General features: G+C 40.7%; 1 protein-coding gene across 1 annotated transcript in view; it reads right to left on the reverse strand.

The window, feature by feature from the left end:
- Window positions 1-19,692, reverse strand: part of MAOB (monoamine oxidase B) — a 110,920-nt gene that overhangs the window by 7,733 nt on the left and 83,495 nt on the right. The window contains exons 6-12 of the mRNA XM_007102031.2: window positions 15,443-15,584; window positions 14,084-14,233; window positions 12,932-13,091; window positions 6,826-6,922; window positions 5,739-5,792; window positions 2,953-3,010; window positions 333-430 (exon numbers count right to left, since the gene is read on the reverse strand). Coding sequence (XP_007102093.1) covers window positions 333-430; window positions 2,953-3,010; window positions 5,739-5,792; window positions 6,826-6,922; window positions 12,932-13,091; window positions 14,084-14,233; window positions 15,443-15,584 — 759 coding nt within the window. The remainder of the gene's footprint in view (window positions 1-332; window positions 431-2,952; window positions 3,011-5,738; window positions 5,793-6,825; window positions 6,923-12,931; window positions 13,092-14,083; window positions 14,234-15,442; window positions 15,585-19,692) is intronic.

The following is a 19,692-nucleotide window of genomic DNA, read 5'->3' on the forward strand; positions in this document are numbered from 1 at the left end:
ATGAACCCGTGTCCCCTGCATCGGCAGGCGGACTCTCAACCACTGCGCCACCAGGGAAGCCCCTAAATTCCTATTCTTATGCGGCCACCTTCTTTGGTTCTATTGATTGGGATTGCTCCTTCAGAGGAATTAAGAGTCAAGGGCACCACCATGATGCAGAATTATAATGACTTCATTAGTGAGATTCACAAGATCCAAAGGAAATTGGGGATTTGGGGATTTTTTTTTCAGCATTTACAAGGAGCAGGGGAGAAGAGCTACATGAACCTTCTTAGAGTTATGGACTCAGATTCAGGGAACTTCAGGTAGAACTGAGCCCACTTTTACTCTACCTTCCATATTGAGTCATGATCCCCGGGGGGAAGTAGGTCGTGTAGCAGCCCCCGGAGTACTGCTCTTCACACCAGTTCTTCTCTTCATAGTGCACCGGCTGCAAGGCAGAGTGACAAAAAATCAAGGGAGACTCAAAGGAAGCAATCTAGTCTCGAATAAATCAAACACAGTCCAGTAGGCTTCCTATTGGAGAATCAGTATTTGTCTGAAATAGAGCCTTATTATCCCGATGTTTTTAGAGACAGGACTTTGGGCAGGTAAATGTCCTTGGTAATAGACTTCTAAGAAATTCTGACTTAGAAAGTTTTCTCACTTGGTTCATTCATGTCCCAGGTACTGTTCATAAGCTGCAATTGTCTAGCTCTATGTTTAAATTGGCCTTACGTATTAAGAAGTTTTTAGTGCCTCATGGTTTCAAGACAAGTTTAAAAAGGGATTTATGCTTACTGGAGTAAGGAGGATGATAAAAGTAGAAAAGCATGCCTGTTAAGGAAAAAGAATGACCAGATTCATGTTCTTCATGCAAGGCAACTTCGTTAAGAGAAGCTAGAACAGACGGATTAATGTTTTCATGGGATGTAGGCACTTCTGTTGATGGTGATGCAGGCAGCTATCGGTCTGAAAAATATGTTTTTGCCATGAACAGGCAAAACATTAGCTGAGATTTTGCAAAGTTCAAGCTCTTTATTACAATAACTAAACATAAGTGTTATCATTAGGTATTATTTTGAAAAGATAAAATCAACATGGCAAGTCTTAAGAGAAAAATGTGAGCATAAAAATAGATTTGGAAAAGATGTTTTGTTTTAAAAATTTGCAGTCACACATGGGACTTCGGATAGTCATTTGTAACGAATCCTATTTACAAAGCACGAGGCCCTGTCTGAGGGGTGTAAGTTGCTCTGATGCCTCAGGCCCGGCCCTCTTCCATCTCGTGAGCATCCTTCTCTGGCTGTCTCCAGCCAGCCGATCAGAAGAAAGGTTGGACTTCATCTTTCACCTTTCCTTGCTCCCAGGACAGACACCAAAGCAAGTGCCCATCTCTGTGCCAAGAGCAAACAACAGCACGACCAACTAGTTTTTTTCTTTTTTTTTGGCCACACCTTGTGGCTTGTGGGATCTTAGTTCCCCTACCAGGGATCAAACCCGGTCCCTCAGCAGTGAGAGCTCGGAGTCCTAACCACTGGATGGCCAGGAATTCCCAGGACCAACTCATTTTTATCACCAGCAATTAATCATCCACTTTCTTCTTAGGAAAAGAAACTTTCCCATATTAAAAATGATCAACTTTTGGGAACTTGAGCACAACTGCTTTCCCCTCCCACTGGGGTTTTCCCTGAACAACCATCTCACAGGTTGTTGGAGAATCCTCAGTTCTGCACTGCCTCAGCCTGAGGGTGTCTCAGAACATAACTTCAAAAAAGCTTGAGTATCTACCAGGGAGAAATATCTTGAACCGAGTATTTAAACAGAAAGACCAGTCAATTTTAGCAGCTATGGTACGATTAATTTTTAATGTGTATATACTTTGGGTCTTGATACCTCACTCATATTACACTTGTGCCCAGAGGCTATGCTTATATTTAAACTTGTTAAATGGTATATGAAAGCAAAAAAATGAAACAAAACACATTCTTCATTATTATTATGTTTCTCTCCAAACCAATCAATTCATCATTCTTGTTCATTTACTGAGGAGGAATCCCCCAAACCTTCAAGAGCATGTGTTTCACCTATAACAAGTAACTCTTGCTTTAAAAGGATGAACAAAAATGACAAATTCAAAAGCCACAACAACTTGACTAGCAGGAAGCAAGCCACTGCAAAGCTGAGCAAAATAAGTGTTTGAGGGATAAGATGAAGCCATGTAGCTGTTCAACTAGGTCATGGCGTGCACTGCAGAGATCTGGATTTAAGAGGCTTAACAAGTTAAACATTCTTAGCCCCTTTATTAGATTTTTCTCATGCTTTAACTGCTCATTTGTACATCCTTTTCCATTGTCTTCAAGTGCTGCACAGATAACTGGATTTAATAATACCTTTCAAAAGATGATGTAATCCATGTCAAAACATTAAAAACCCAGCAGTCGTGAATGGAAACAAGAATGTTGGTTCACTGTTTTAAATATTGATGAAGGAGGTCATTATGGCTACTAGTTATGGGCCCTTTGACTATCACCAAATGCCCCCACTGCACTGCCTCCCTACCCATCCCATCCCACCTTTAACCACCCAGTGGGGAGGGGAGCTACTTTGAATTTGAAGATCACAGCTTCCTCAGGCTACCTGCCAAGATGTCTAGGAAACTCAGCTGACAGGGCTCAACTTGAGCCAATCAGCATGTCTTCCCTGCTACAGGAAGAGCTCTGAACTCAGGGACAAGGGTAGCACCACCTAAAACACATCAGTGTTGCAGGGTGCCTAAGCTGCCACTAGCACAGCCAGGGCCCATACTCTCTGGGACAACTCATAAGTTTACCAACTCTGGTTCAGACTCCTCCGAGAATAGATCAGGGAAAACATGAGCTCTAGAGCCCTTCTTGCACAAGCCCATCCCTGCTAGCCCCCTGACAACAAAGCAAGATCTCTCTCCCTTAGGGAAGGGTTGGGAAGCCTTACGTGCAAAGCTTCTTGTGAGCCCAGAACTTTTGCATAGAGGTCACAAAGTTTCTTCAACCTATAGGAAGAGAGGGGGAAAAATAAGTGACAATGAAAAAGGAAGAAAAAGTCAAAGATGTACCTGTGTGATTCCCCTCATTCAAAAAGATTCTGAGCTATTGCTTCCACTTGACATTTCATTTTAATTTTTCAAAACAAAGCACCTTGTTCTAGTTCCAGTATCTTAAATCTGTGAGGTCACAAATAGTTTTAAAGAAAAGAAAGTGATGCATTGCCTGCATCACTGGGGGCACATAGCAATTTGTTCATTCATTCAAGAAAACATTGTGTACCTGCTGTCAATTTCCTAAGCACTGGAGATTCTGGGAGGACTGAGACATGATTCTTGCTCACCTTCCTTTCTCTCCCCATCCCACTAAGAGGAAATGGGCAAAGTGGAGCAGGAAAAGCTTCGAAATCTGCTTCTGCCTCTTCCGTGCTATGAGGTCTTGAGCAGGTTACTTAAACTCTCTGACCTTTAGTTTTATCAACAAACTCACCTGATTTTTTTCACTAATGATGGTAAAACAATGTGGTCTCAGGACCAGCAACAGCGGCTGCATTCACCCGGGAACTTGTTAGACATGCAAATTCTCAGACCTCATCCCAGACCTTCTAACTCAGGAACAGCAGTGGCAGCAACTGTGTTTCCACAAACCTTCCAGGTGATTGTTTGAGAACCACTGATATAGAGCATATAAAGTTCCCAGCCCAATAACTGGTACATGCGTAATAAATGCTCAATAAATTGTAGCTCTTAAGAAATTTAGTCTTATGGGGGAATTGGATGTAAGCCAAAAGTTATAATTAGTCAGTTAAGGTATGAGATTAGACTTATTTTCATTCTGATTTTTATAGAATAGTATTGTTAAAGGGGATCTTACAGGTGATTTAGAGTTAGGCCAATGATTTCAAAAGTATTATTTTTTTTTATATTTTTTTTAAAAGTGTATTTAAAAAAAATTACTTATTTACTTTTGGCTGCATTGGGTCTGTTGCTGTGCGTGGGCTTTCTCTAGTTGCGTCGAGTGGGGGCTACTCTTTGTTGCTGTGCGCGGGCTTCTCATTGCGGTGGCTTCTCTTGCTGCGGAGCATGAGCTCTAGGCGCGCGGGCTTCAGTAGTTGCGGCGCGCGGGTTTCAGTAATTGTGGCTCACGGGCTTAGTTGCTCCGCGGCATGTGGGATCTTCCCGGACCAGGGCTCAAACCCGTGTCCCCTGCTTTGGCAGGCGGATTCTTAACCACTGCACCACCAGGGAAATCCCTATTATTATTTTAAACCCAGGAGCTCTTTCTACAAGCAAAAGTATATGAAAATGCCTAATTTCCCCGCCCTTCTTCCCTCTCTTCCATCTGTCCTTCCTTCCATCTTTCCTTCCTTCTTTCTCCCCCTCCACCATCGCGCTCTCTCTCTCTCTCTCTCTCTCTCTCTCATTTTTTTCATTCTTTGTTTCTTTCTAATTTGTTTTTACATAAATGGACTAGTTTGGCACAAGCAGAGGAACAGTCAGACAGAGTAAAGAAAATTAAATTCAGGAATAGAATTAAATACATAAGGGAATTTAGAATTATAAAGGTGGGTATTCTAAACCCATGACAAAAAGACAGATTATTCAATAAAATGGCACTGGGACAAATGGCTACCCATGAAAGAAAGAAAGTTGGACTCCTATGTGACTTCTTACACCAAAATATATTTCAGAAGGATCAAAGATTTACACATAATAGATGAAACCAGAAAAGTAATGGAAAATGGGTAATTTAAAACATAACCTTGGAATGGGAAAGTCTTTTCTATGCATGATAGACCATTTGGAAGCAATGATTTTAAAAACTGATCAACCTAACTTTATAAAAAGTTAAACTTTTATTATAGTATAAAATGGATAAGCCATAAATATGATCAAAAGACAAATTGGGAAAAGATCTGTCCCAGGCACTGTTCTAGGCACTGGAGATCCAGCAGTGAACCCACCAGACAAAACTTCCTACCTTCGTGGATGTTAACATTCTAGTGGGGACATTTTTTTAGTGAGCGGGTCAGTCAGACTTCCATAGCCCTGGCCAAGCACAGTGATGGCAATAGTCATAAAGCAGCATGCTAACGGTGGGGGGGAGGGTGCAGGGTTGTGAGGGTTAGGAATGTGCCATAACATAATTCAGGGGCTCTTAGTTGGTAAATATGTCATCAGTGGTGGTGTGGGAATAAATAATTGGTAGTGGTGAATACTAATTGCTGAAAGAAATTGCCACCTCCAGAGAAACTAGTCCTTCTGTACTTATAATCTGTAAGTTATGCATCATTCATACAGGATGTACCGCAGACTGCCCTGCAATGCGGTCATTTGTCTACCTGGTTATCTCCTTCCCAAGTAAAATTTCAGCTCCTGGGCTATATCCATTTTTGTATCCTCCATAGCTCCTTGCATGGTATCTTATGTACGATAAACTCAATAAATATTATTTCGAATGCTTGGTTCTTCAGTTATCAGCATTGTGCCTTTATACAAGACCCTCATAATGAACATAACAGACATGTTGTGTTGGGAATACACATAGTATTAAGCAGTCTTTAAGTTTAAAAGTTAAGCAAAGTTGAAAGTGGGTAGAAAGAAGAAAAGAAGTAGGAAAGAAAGGGAGATGGAGTACAGAGGGAGGCAGGAAGGGAGAGAGGGGCAGAGGAGATAAGGGAGTGAGGGAGGGAGAGAGAGAGGGAGGGAAGAAAGAAGAGGTACTTTTTTCCCCTACCTTTCCTCTTTGGTAAGACGGGTCAGTTTTCTGGCTTTGTGGGCAAGAATAAATCTAAAACATACAAACAAGAAAAAGGAGGGGAAATCAATGGCTGCTTTCATCCTGGCCTCATTTCTATAGCTACACATGTGCCTAGTGTACAAGTTAAAAGTGAACCAGAAGAAACAAATCATACACTATATAATTTTATGTTCCATGTTTTACTATTTCCCGGTTACATTCCTGACACTAAAAGGCACCTTCTAGTTTTAGGGATTCAAGGGACTCAAAACAGATGACTGGCCATAATTTTTGCCTGGGATAATACCATGACTGACCCATCTCCCACTGCATGGCCGGTGTTCAACAGGAATATGCCCTGGGTCTCAGATGTCTATCTAAGATGTGTCTTGAGACTTTCCATTTTCATCCAGCCCTTTCTCTTTGGTCCTATCTTTAAGATGGTATCTCCCTAGTGCCCAGCCTTTTAGACTCCGCCTCCATTTCTAGCCCTACGATTGCCTTCAACTTACCAACGAGCTTTGATCTCCCTGTTCTGACCCTTGGCTCTCTGAAATAAACTCATACAGATCCTAAGACCCATCTCAATTTTGGCTGCTCCAGGTAACCACCGCCCATGACATCCCCATCTGTGCTGCTCTTCCCTGCCAAGCTGAGAACTGGGCTGGTCTTCACTCCTCTCTAGTGGGACCTGGAAAATCTCAGCATCCCATGTAAATACCATGGATGCCTACACAGCCTCCACAAGAAGCCCTCTTACTGAAACACCCTAAGTCAAATCTTCATATCATGTTTTCACAAAAGATAGCTTCCCAGAATATATCAACCCCCAGTATTAAACATGAAGCAGAAAACTAGTTTAACAAATTTTCAAATGTTATTGGTATTCTAATTCCTTTCTAAATATTAATTTGTTCGAAGACATTATTTTTTAAAAAGCAATAAGATTTTTCCTACTGCTGAATTTGGAGAAGAGTGACGTTGGGTGAAAAATTATTGAACAAAGTTTGGGGCACATTTCTTAACAGTATAGGAATACGTTGTCAACATGGAAGATCATCATACCACCATAAGCGTGCCTTACCCTATTATGGCGGCATAGCTGCCATCAGGTTTGGTATCATCCAATGTGTAGGCAACTGGAGCTTCCTCTCCTTCGATAATCATGCTTCCACAGTAATCTTGGAGAAGAGCAAAATGGAAAAAGGCATTCACCACCCTATCAAGCTACCCTTAGCAGTTACAATGAAGCACACATTTTTCAACTTGAGAAGCCCAAAGGCTGAAAATAAGATATTATACCCTAAATATACAAAGTCAAACCAAGCTGACGTCAAAAGGAAGGCTAAGGAGCCAACATTTGGTGAAAAACTCAAACGGTAAGCCCCTCTCTGCAAAGAAGCAACGTGATATTATGAATTAATCCGGGCCAACATTTAATGAAATCTTGTTTTCCTTGCTGTTAATACGTGTGCCCCTGTCTCCTCTTTCCCAGGAAATCAGATAAAACCAAAGATGTGTTAAAGAAACGCTAGTCTATTACTGTAAAATAGAAGGGACTGAACATTCACCTTTTATGAGGAGCCACTTATTCGATGCTAACTAGTTCCTCATTATCTAGAGACAGGGCAGAGAGGACACAGATGACTAAAATGCACAGAGTCCCTCCACTTTTCCACCCTCCTCCTTAAAAGGGAGGGGATATATGTATACACATAGCTGATTCACTTTGTCGTACAGCAGAAACTAACACACCATTGTAAAGCAACTATACTCCAATAAAAATAAATAAATAAAAAGAAAAAAGATATCTTTGTTGGATATACAAAAAATAATAATAAAATAAAATGCGCAGAGTCCCAAACCCTCATTTCAAACAGGACCTCTGCAACAACTTGGAAAACAATTTCAGCTCATTCTGCACAAAAGTGCTTCTCTCATTCCCCTCCTGAACAAAATATATGTAATTTCAACAAAAGAATACAACAGAGCAATGGTGAAAATGTCAGGGCAGAATTTGAAATTTGAAATAAGATCCTACTACAGTGTACCACTCCTCCTGCTCCATCATTTACTCGCAAATTGAGGTTGTTCGAACAAAATTATGGCGGAAGACCTGGGAACTCATGTTGTATAGAAAATCCAATGAGTGGGTTTCAAAATGAGGAAGAAAGAACAGAGAAATAACTTGGAGGGTATGCACTGTCCCGACCTGTGTGGGAGCAGACACACCTGTAGGCCTTTTTACCTGCACTTGTTTCTCTCTCTCTCCCCCCACGACTCTCCCCACTTTGCATCCATGAGAATCAATGTCCTAGTCAGCCACTGGATTGAGGGGTACTTGCATGCCCCTCAGGTGTACTGGGACTAAGAAAAAACATCGAGAAAAACTGAAATAGGGGAAGGAGAAATGCTTAAAGTTTGTCGAAGAATTTAAGAAGATTTAAGAATACCACGGAAATAGTTAAGGAATCACCTTGTTATAAGAAGACAAGAAAGAGGACAGGATGTGATAAGAGAAAAGAACAAGGGAACACGGGTCACTTGGGGTCCTGCTGGACCAGACAGAGGGATCATGCAGGACACCAGGCTGGCTGGGGTAGAGGCCCTGCTTCCTGGGTGGAGGGGCTCCTTGGACACGTCCTTCACAGCACAAAGTTGGCCTCTGCACCATGCATGTGCACCGGGCAGAAGTGAAGGAACAAGGGGCCGAGGGAAGAGTCCTGTTCATGCCAGAACAAACCGTGTGGCATCAGCAGCAGTTCTATCATTTGTAGGTAGAAAGCTCAGGAGCTCTGCCCATGCACATGGGACTTCCAGTTGGCTTGGTTCAGCCTCACTCTTAAAAAGGAAGGGCCACTCAAGGACTTCTAGGCATTGAACAAAATTCTTTAACCAAAGAAGCAAAGACAAAAGCAGAAACAAACTAACAAACAAAAAGGAACTCTCAGGAAAAAAAGACAAAGAGTAGAAGAAATTTCCCCCAAAGTGGCAAGTAATACTCTCAAGGAGAAAAGAGAAGATATTGTACCTATGGGAGGTAACAAGAGGACTATTCAGAATAAAATAATTCAGGAGAAGCTTTTTGAGTGTGAAGTGTGGACGGAGGAGTTCTGAAAAGACGATCACATTCATCTGGAAGAATAACTGACATTTACCAAGGACAAAATTACAGGAAAAATAATGAAGAGAGAATATCCTACCAGATATCAAACATATTATAAAGCCATGGGGATTAAAACAGTACAGTGCTGCCAAAGGATTAGAGAATATAAATCTGTGTTCTCCAAAGTGGGGTGTGCACACCTAGATTGCACATCTGGATAGTGGAGAAAGATATTAGAAATTCTTATTTTTCAATTCCAGCTTTTCAAAAATGACTACTCTTGTATATTTTATAAGAAAAACAATACACTTTTTTCCAGTGGTCCATGTACATAATTTAGGAATAAATATATTCAGTGATAGTTGATGTTTAATTTTTTATATATAGGGCTATAAAAAATATTTGGAGCCCAGTGACAAAAATCAGTGGAAAAGAACTGTTGGTCCAGAAAAGCCGAATGTAGATATATTTCATAGGAGAATGAAACCATCATAAAAAATTTTTTAAAAACTGGTACACTGGGAGAAAATATTTGCAACACATACAGAAAAATAATTAATAAGCACAGGATAAATAGATAATTTACAAAATGATTTCACACAGCCCCGAAGCCTTATTAATGATGAAACTTACAAATTATAGATAAATGGGACATTTTCCCCTACTGATTGGCAGAAAGTTAAAAATATTATTAGCTGGTCTACCCAAGTCAATTGACTTCGTAATTGCACTTTTACAAATTTATCAAAAGGAAATGCTCCTATTCCAATCTTCAGAGCAATATGAAGGAAGCTGTTTATTGTAGCGTAGCGTATAATAGCAAAAACTTGGAAACAATCGAAATGCCTATCATCAGCATACCTCTCGGGTACATTTTGATAGAGCCATACAGTGAAATACTGTTTATTCAGTTGTTGAAATGAGGTAGATTTAAATGCACTGATGTGGAGAAATGTCTGTGGCATACCATTAATAGGAAAGCGCAAATTTCAGTATAATGTGTATTATGTTTTTTTAAAAAAATGGTTTGGGGAAAGTATATAACATTTATTTAAAATTATATTTGCATACAAATGTTATGCATATTATTTAATATACATTTAAAGTATATATACATTTCAATATATATGCACAATATATTGAAAATATTACCTGTGCCTACAATAAATCTCTAAGGATAAACAACTTACTTTTTTTTTTTTTTTTTTTTTTTTTTTTTTTTTTGTGGTATGCGGGCCTCTCTCTGCTGTGGCCCCTCCCGTTGCGGAGCACAGGCTCCGGATGCGCAGGCTCAGCGGCCATGGCTCACGGGCCCAGCCGCTCCGCGGCATGTGGGATCCTCCCAGACCGGGGCGCGAACCCGGTTCCCCTGCATCGGCAGGCGGACGCGCAACCACTGCGCCACCAGGGAAGCCCGACAACTTACATTTTTGACAGTGGTTCCCTAAGGGGAGGGGCAATTGGAGAGGGACATTTTTCATACACTTTTATTTTTTGAAAGTTTTATAGCGAATAAGTTCACTTCTGTAATTTTTTTTTAAAAGCAGGTACTGCTTCTGTTATTTTAAACTTCAGTTGAAATCATTCAGATTTAAGGGAAAATAGAAATGGTGTGGATGAGCAAAAGCGAGGGATACTGAAAGATCTAAGGCTTTGGCAAGAGCCTGCTCTCTCCAGGTAAGTGGGGATAGGAGGCAAAGCTAAGGTGGCTGTGATGCACCCCCTGCCCCTGCAGGGACCCCGGGAGGGCAGGGTGTTGATGGTGAGGGTGGCTGAGCTTAGGATGATTTGGTGGGAGACCAGCATAGAAGAGGGGGCCCCTCCTTGTGAACTCACAAAGATATTACACACTTAAGAAACTGGAAAGCATTTCCTGGGACAATCATTCTACAAGCCAGCAAGAACTGGCTAGGGCTACCTGTATCAAAAGGCAAAAAGTTACCTTCTCTTTAATAGTCCAAACCACGCTGCACTTATACAACAAACAAACAGTAATCTTGACTGATTGATTGCTGAGTGCCTCATATGTGCCAGTCACTGTGCTGGGCTGTTTGGGGCTGCAAAAATCACCCCCTTTGAATCTGGTTAACTCATATTCCCTGTGCTTTTGTATTACTCATTAATCACAGTGCCTTTAGGGATGGCATTGAAAGTCTGACGCAAAGCAAAGACCTTCTTACAAGAGTTAACGTCCTCAGATTTCATTCCCTTATAGAATCCTTCAAAATACTGTTATTGAATTGCTTATTGATGTAACAGGAATGATATTGGATGTGAGTCTTGGAGCCCTCCCCTGTGTTTCTATAATAGCCTGGGTAACACCAACAGTGTACTCAATACATTGTAATGCAATTATCAGTTTACAAGACTGGCTTCCTCCCAAGTCTGGATTTTCTGGGCAAGGAAACATGCCTTTGAATTCCCAATGCCTAGCACAGCACCTGTCATACAATAGGTGCTCAGTAGTGGTTGGCTGAGGAAACACATTCAATTTCTCAAAAGAAACTGAAAATGCTTTGAAGAGGCTCTCATGTCTACAATCATTTTTTAAAGTGTAACTCAAGGCTCATTACCAATAAGGACCGAGTCAGACCCAGCCTCTTCTTGAGGATGAAGAACTTGGGTTTTCTTTTTTTTTTTAATTTATTTTATTGAAGTGTAGTTGATTTACAATGTTGGGTTAATTTCTGCCATACAGCACAGTGATTCAGTTATACATATATATCTATTCTTTTTCATATTCTTTCCCATTATGGTTTGTCACAGAATACTGAATATAGTTCCCTGTGCTATACAGTAGGACCTTGTTGTTTACTCATTCTGTACGTAATAGTTTGCATCTTGGGTTTTCTTTTTTATACTAGTACCTAACAATGAACTTGCCTGGCACACTGCAGACCTAAGATAAAGGTCTGCAGACATGAATGGGAAGCTAGAGATTCTCTCCATAAATAAAGGCATTCTGAGCCATTAAGAGAAAAAAAATCTCCATTCCACGGTCCTAAACCTTATCCACTTGCCAGCAACCAGCTGTCTAAAACGGGCGGCCTGGATCACGAGAGGAAGCAGCTTAGCACCAGCAAGCTCTCCATGGTGGGTCACTGCACCGTCCTTTGTGAAAGATACATTACTTGTTCAACTGATTCACCAATCCGGTAACAGTCCTAAACAGAATTTCCTGCAAAGGGGGAGAATCAGGAAGAACCGCCCTAAGGTAAGAATATGAAACTTTCCCCCTTTGCCTCCAGCACATCCTTCCTCTCCCTTCTGCAATCTAGCTCCTCATTTCAGTCCATCCTTCCCTTTGCCCTCAGTCCCAGGTACTGATGGTTCTTACGTGGACTCCTCTTGGAAGAAAAGGAGCGGTGATGAGAGTCAATGTGATAAGACTCTAGCATTGTGCTGTCCAATATAGTAGCCCTGTGTGGCTTTTTTACATTGGAATTTAAAGCTATTAAGATGAAATAGCCATGCGTGGCTTTTTATATTTGACTTTAAAGCAATTAAAATGAAATAAAATTGAAAAATTCAGGTCCTCAGTCTCACTAGCTACATTTCAAGTGTTTGATACCCACACACGTGGCTAGTGGCTGCTGTCCTGGACAGAGCCGCTCTGGAACATTTCCATCGTTGCAGAATCTAGTACTTTAGTGGGCATCCCTGTAATGTTCTATCCAGTAGAGCCACACACTTACTGAATATATATGAATGCATAAATGAATTTAATTTCATACAGTAGAATCGACACTAGTGAGAAATTGCCTGGAAATTTTCAGAATCCCCACCTTTGTGAACGGCTCTATAAACTCATACTTTAAAAACCTGTATCAGAAAATGTTAATAACCTATTTTCACAAGATTTTGTGAAAGGATTAGTAAACTTTATACTGAATTATGGAAAGAGTTGATCACATTCTAAGGGAACTTAATTGCATGAGTGTGTGTCAATGTACTTTACTCGATGGAACTGACCTTAGAACCTGGATGAATGTTTTACGTCCGAATTCTAAGAAAAACAGTTACACGCAAATGTGTGACTTTGCACCAAGTTTCTTGGACCTTCTAAGCAAAGAAAAGTACTCACCCTTATTCCTCCAGAAGGGCTCTTTATAATAAACTATGCACTTGATGACTGAACCCAAAGGCACACGAGTGATCAGCTGGTTTCTCATCATTGGCAGAGGGGGATTGAAATGAATCTTCATGCCCAGAACAGGAGGAACAGCGCTAACCACATACTTAGCCTGGAAGAAAAACGGCGTGGTTAAACATTGCTGGTGGGTTGTTTTTGCTCTTTCTCTAATGTTTCTCCCTCATTTACCCTCGTCCTCCACTCAATCTCTTCTTAAAAGAGAAACTAGAAGAATCAAACTTGTTAGCATCAAAATGAGCTCTTGTTGTTCCCTATAGCTCAAAACCTCCAGTGACTTCCCATCACACTTGGAGTCAAAGCTAAGTTCCTTACAGTCACTTTCAAGGTCATACATGAAAGGAACCCCTGTCACATCTCTGATCTCATCTTCTGTTACTCTTCCCCTCAATCCTCTTAATTCCACCATTTTGACTACCTTGCTGTTACTTCAACATGCCAGGCTTGCTCTTACCTCAGGGCCTTTGCACTGGCTGTTTCTACCTGAAAAACTATTCCCCAGAGAGCCACCTGGCTCAATCCCTCATCTCCTTGGGTTCTGTGCTCAAACATCACCTTCTGAGTGAGGCCTTCCTTGATGACCTATTTAAAATTGCATGACCAATTGTCCCACCTCACCTTCTGGCACACCCTGTCTCCCTTCCCTGCTTGTTTTTTTCCACAGTACTCATTACTATTTGGCATAGTCTATATTTTAGCTATATACCTGATTACAACTTTTCTCCTTTACTAGAATGTAAGCCACATGAAGGCAGACAATTTTATCTGTTTTGTTCACTGCTATGTTCCCAACTCCTAGAATAATGCCTGGCACATAGGAGGCACTTGATATTTATCAAATAAATATTTTCTTTGATTTTCTAATTATGTAGGAGCCCAATACAGAGGGTTGATAATATGTGATTTGTAAATCTCCCCCCACCCCCAAATATTATGGTTCTGTTTTCCTTTTTTTCAGATCGAGGTAGCTGTTTTGCTTTTGGCAAAGGCATGGTCTACAAAGTCTAGAATATTCTTCACTTTATTTAAGCTCTGGTTATCTATGGGACTCTGGTCTCTTCTCCCTGGTTGAAGGCTCTTGGTTACCTCGTACACCTCGTGGTTTAGGGTCTCCACAAGGACACTTTCTCCTGTCTGGTCAATGTGGATCACAGGCCTCTCCAGCTTCACTCGGTCCCCAAGGAGGTCCATTATCCGTTCACTCACTTGACCAGATCCACCCACAAATTTCCTCTCCTGGAAAGAAAAAAGGACCCAAGAGGTGGGTAGGAAATATAGGAATGGATATAAATGGCTAAGTTGCTAGTTATCCTCACATATCTTTACTGTGTGAGGTATACAATTTCATGCTGCCGTTGTGGGTAGTGTCCTTCACCATTGTTTTCTAACCAATGATTGCTGGCTTTCAACAAAACTACAGGTTTTCGAGCCTTCCAGGTCATGTTCTGATGGACTCCCAGGCTCCAAACTCAGCTGGACATCCTCAGCCTGACTCCCATGTCCCACCTGCCTGGCCGAGACCCCTGTTCTGTGTCCTACCTGCATCCTTTGGTTGAGCTGCTGGGCCACCACTTGCCTGAGCACACCTAGGCCTGTTTCCTGTTTCCTAGTTACTCAGTCTCAGGCCAGCTTACTCCCTGTTACAGCCTGTCTGTCTCACCCTGGGTCAGGTACCTGCTGTTTCTGTGGCCACTGAGGCCATTTCGCCTCACTGCACCCACCTGCAAAAGCTTCCAAATGTTCTGTGTGATTGAGCCCACAGTTGAGCTGACTGTCTTCTCCTAAATTTTCAGTTCAGTTAATTTTTAAAAAGACTATTTCAAATAGGTCTAGGAAGAAGGTCACAGAGAAGGGGAAAGAGAAGGGAGGGGGAGAAGAAGAAAGAGGGTGATGAGGTGGAGGAGGGGGCAGGAAGAGGAAGGGAAGGAATGGACAATGACTGTCGAGGAGATTATCTAAGAACTCCAATCCATTTCCTACTGTGCCCAGCATAGCGCATTATACAAGGCTGGGGCTCAGGAAATAGGCACTGAATGAATGAATGAATGAATGAATGAATTCCACGTGGTGCGTGTGTTTTAAACTGAAAATACGTTTCTGACTTTTTTTGCTCAGCTTTCCAAGAAGTACTCAAGTTATGTTCATCAGCTGGTCTCTTACAAACTTACCAAATAATCATTGGATGTATATCCAAATGGAAAGTTGCAAAAGTACATAAAAAAGGAGACAAGCCTAGTTTTAAAATGACATTGGCCACTGGGTTGTCACACTGGGTACCTAACAACAGACTGTCCCTTTCAAAAGTCACTTTGAGCTGCTACGATTAAGCTCTAAAAGCCACAAGCCTGCCTCCTGCTCCATCCTTTCGTGACTGAAGGATGATGCCAATCTTTCATTTGGGCAGTGGTGGTTTTCTGTTTGAACGGTCGGGGTATGAATGGGTACCTGCCCTCCATTGGTTGTTGAGATGATCCTGGCACTGCCCCCACACTGCTTCACATACCACAGGAACCAGAGAGCGGAGACCTCATGGGTCTCTGCGGTGACACACAGGTTCACAAAGAGAGTAGCAAGCTGCTTCGAAGATCTGCTCAGGAAGAAACAAGAGCAAAGCTGGCAAATGCAGGGGAGCATCTTCTTCATTCTCTGGAAATTATTCAAGCAGTAAACTTAACTTGGCTAAGTGGAGCACAATTTAGCAAGCTGCAGAAAACTGTCGCTAGAATCTAATATGATAGAACATGACATCAGAGATGTGGGGAATAGGAGACATATTTTCCCCTTAGTCAAAAGACCTAGCTCAGAATCAGCATGTATTCCATATGCTATGCTGTCATGATTGCTCTCCACACACTTGCTACTCTCCTAGGCATTCCCATCTCAGTAAAAGGCATCACCATTCACCCACTTGCTAAGGCCAACACTCTAGAAATCAACCTTAATCTCTCTTTCCATCACTCTCCCACCATCCAATCCATCAGGAAGTCCTGTTGTCTCTCACCACATCACTCCACCTTCATTACCACCAAAATGGCATCATCTCTTGCCAGGATGATTAGAATTATTTCCTCCAGACTGGTCTCTCTCGTTCCACTTGTCCTCACTGAATATCTATTTACCACACTTGAAGCCAAAAGCTTTTTGTTGCCCTCCCCTCCGTGGTTCTCTTTCTATAGTGTAAATCAAGTCATGTCATTCCCTCGCTTAAAACTTTCCAGCGGCATCCTATCAAAACCAGAATAAGATTCAGATCTTTTACCATGGCCTCCAAAGTCCTAAGTGATCTAGCCCATGCCTACCTTTCCTATCACATACTGTACCTTCTCTACTTATTCTAATGTCCCCTCAGAAAGATGAACTCTTATATGTCTATAAAAAAGAGCACCAGCTTCTATATTCCCAGCACCCTGGCATTCTCTATCATTTTACCATAGTGTGGTAGCTTTAAAACTATTTTCACTGTCTTAAATTATCTTAATTATTGGTTTATTATTTTTTATTGCTGTCTCCCCTACTAGAATATCAATCAGTGAGACAGGGATCTTAACTTTCTTGCTCACCGTAGTATCTTCTTTAATAAACAGTGACTGGCACATAGTAAGCACTTAATAAATTACTTGTTAGATGACTGAATGAATACATGGTTGATGAGAAATATCAATTAAACATTACTTTTCTTTTCTTTATTTATTTTGGCCATGCCACACAGCTTGCGGGATTCTCAGTTGCCCAACCGGATTAAACCCGGGCAGTGACGCCCGGAATCCTAACCACTAGGCCACCAGGAAACTCCCTAAACATTATTTTTTAATGATCCATAATGCTCAAAGGATATGCTAGGTGCTGTACCAAGTACAGAATTAGTCACAGTTATCTATTCAGTTATTTTACTGTCTAATGGAAGACCAGCTCAAAGAATGGATGAGGGGAAAAAGTGATTAACAGAGTATAGATAGACGAACTTTTGCTTGAGGTTGGCAGGTAAATGATGACAGGTTATGTCCTATCTGGAGCCACACCAGAAAGTGAATGATCTCATGCAATTCCAACAGCTCAGCGAAATCTAACAGATCCTAAAATTCACCAGTAGTAATGTGTAGTCTGGGATATCTTTAATTAGGAACAATCCCGCTTTTGATTTTGACATGAAGTTTGCATGTTGTTAATCTGGTTATACCTGAGGCAGAATTTTCCACCCGGTAGTGCTGACAATGGGTGGAATAAATAATACTGTCTTCCATTTATTGAACTCTTTCACACTCCATGGTTTTTAAAACCCATTGTCTTATCGATTTGTCCCAAAAATGACAGTCATTATTTCTCCCCAGTTCACAAACCCAAACACTGAGTCTCAGGGAAGTTAATAATATGTAGTGCACAGCTCACTAAATGGTACAACTGCAAACCACATCATACCTGATTCAAACTTCATGCTTTTAATACCTCAAAATGCTTTAAAATTAGTCAGCTGACAACCTTGAAGGGACAAATATTGACCAAGGGACACCTCTCTACCCTAGTGTACCTTGACTCTGGAAGTTTGCAGAGTCACACCTAACACACATACCAGTTACTTGTAGCACTTTTGTGACAGTCCCCATCATTAAGCCTGCAAATAGTGTAATATATATGTTGAAGTGACTTCAAGTTAGTTTTGCAAGATTCCTCATGATAACTGAAGGGATGGAAATTGCTGACTCATGCTTTCTTTGCAGAGGCAATTTTTGGCTTCTGTCTAAAACAAATATCCAAAGATTGGTTTAAAATATTACTTCAAAGTGAAAACATCCTTTGCTGCTTCCTGATATCCCGTTTTCTTTGTTCTTTATTGTATAGGTGAATTCGGATGGTATAAGGGAGTCATAAATAACTAAAACCTAATGTTGCCCTAGGTAGATAACCGATATTAAATATAAAAATAGAGCTGTGATTCTAGTTGTTACTGTTGCCAATTTGGTGAGAAAGAAATAACCCTGGGGCTTCCCTGGTGGCGCAGTGGTTGGGAGTCCGCCTGCCGATGCAGGGGACGCGGGTTCGTGCCCCGGTCCGGGAAGATCCCACATGCCGCGGAGCGGCTGGGCCCGTGAGCCATGGCCGCTGAGCCTGCGCTCCGCAACGGGAGAGGCCCCAACAGTGAGAGGCCCGCCTACCCCAAAAAAAAAAAAAAAAAAAAAAAAAAAGAAATAACCCTGGTTTGAAATCAAGGGAGATCTAAAAGTAATTTGTCTCTGGAGGGCCAGGGCATTCCTAATCCTTTATTTGATTTACTCTAGGAGCTTTACTGAGAAAAGAAATGAGAAGAAAAATATCTGAGGGATGGAAGGCCAAGGAATCTAGTGCAATAATATTTTCGTGTTCCTTGCCCTGCTGACTCTTTAAAAGATAAACGTTATTATGTTTTCTACATGAAAACTATACACATATTATATAAAATTTGGAAAATTCATAAAATAAAAAGATGAGAGAATGAGTATCTTCCACATTTCTGCTCCCCAAAAGATAATCCCTAGACTCATTTTGGTGCATTTCTTTTTCTAGTTATAGGTTTTAAAACACGTATTTACATAGCTGTGACTACATCATAAATTTAATCTGTTTCTGAAAACCACTTTATAAATGATAACAGAAAGAACGATCAACATTAGTCTTTGAATATATGATTGTGCTTTAGTTTGAACCATGGTAGGTTGGATATTCTGGGGATTACTTCCTTTAAAACCAGGAAATGATATCATGCTTATCTTGCTTAGGAAAAATTTAAAAATTACTTTGTGTTCACATATTCCTAACATCTCAGAATGCTTTATTTTGTCAGCCAACAACCTAGAATATTCACTAAGGGGAGGATTAGGCCAAGGACTATGGCAGAAAAACTCCTATCTCTGTGAGACCAAAGAAATATAATTAGTCCTATCTTCAATGAGTTTCAAAGCTCTCTGGAGAGAGAAGACCTAATGAATTTATTAAAAGCTTTTTATAACAGGAGTTATAAAAAAAAATGCAGGTAAAAAATACTCACTATAGTTTGAAAATCTCATGTATAAAATTTAAAAGTAAATACTGTTTTATTACAAACAAAATAAGTTGTATTACAAACTACATTCTAAAACAGAGTGGTAAATAGCATCAGATCAGTGTTAAAAAGGATGTAATTAATAATAGGCATTGATTTCATGACAATAAAAGGGTTTTACTCTTTCAAAATTGGTTGCTTTCAAAGGCTGAAGATGTAGGAGAGGCACATGTTCATCATAGAGTATTATATAATAATAACGATAATGATTAAAAACTGGAAGTAACTAAAACATCAAATGATAATAGATAAACACATTATGGTATTCACTTCCCATGGAATAGTCTGCAACCATGAAATATGATGTTTGATGAAGCATTTTAATGACGTGGATAACTGTTTGCATTGTAATACTAGATGTTAAAAAACATTCTGATGGATATCCGTTGCTTGCAGTGCATGTACAGTTTTCTTTTTAGAAATGAGATGATATATCACCCTGTACATACTTGATGATAGCCTGCTTTTCTATCTGTTTAATAGTATGATGTTTTTCAAGCCATTAAATATTCTTCTTCAACACGATTTTTTTTTTTTTTTTTTTTTTTTTTTGCGGTACGCGGGCCTCTCACTGTTGTGGCCTCTCCCGTTGTGGGGCACAGGCTCCGGACGCGCAGGCTCA

This window comes from Physeter macrocephalus, chromosome 21, assembly GCF_002837175.3.
Source record: "Physeter macrocephalus isolate SW-GA chromosome 21, ASM283717v5, whole genome shotgun sequence".
NCBI classification, from domain to species: Eukaryota; Metazoa; Chordata; class Mammalia; order Artiodactyla; family Physeteridae; genus Physeter; species Physeter macrocephalus.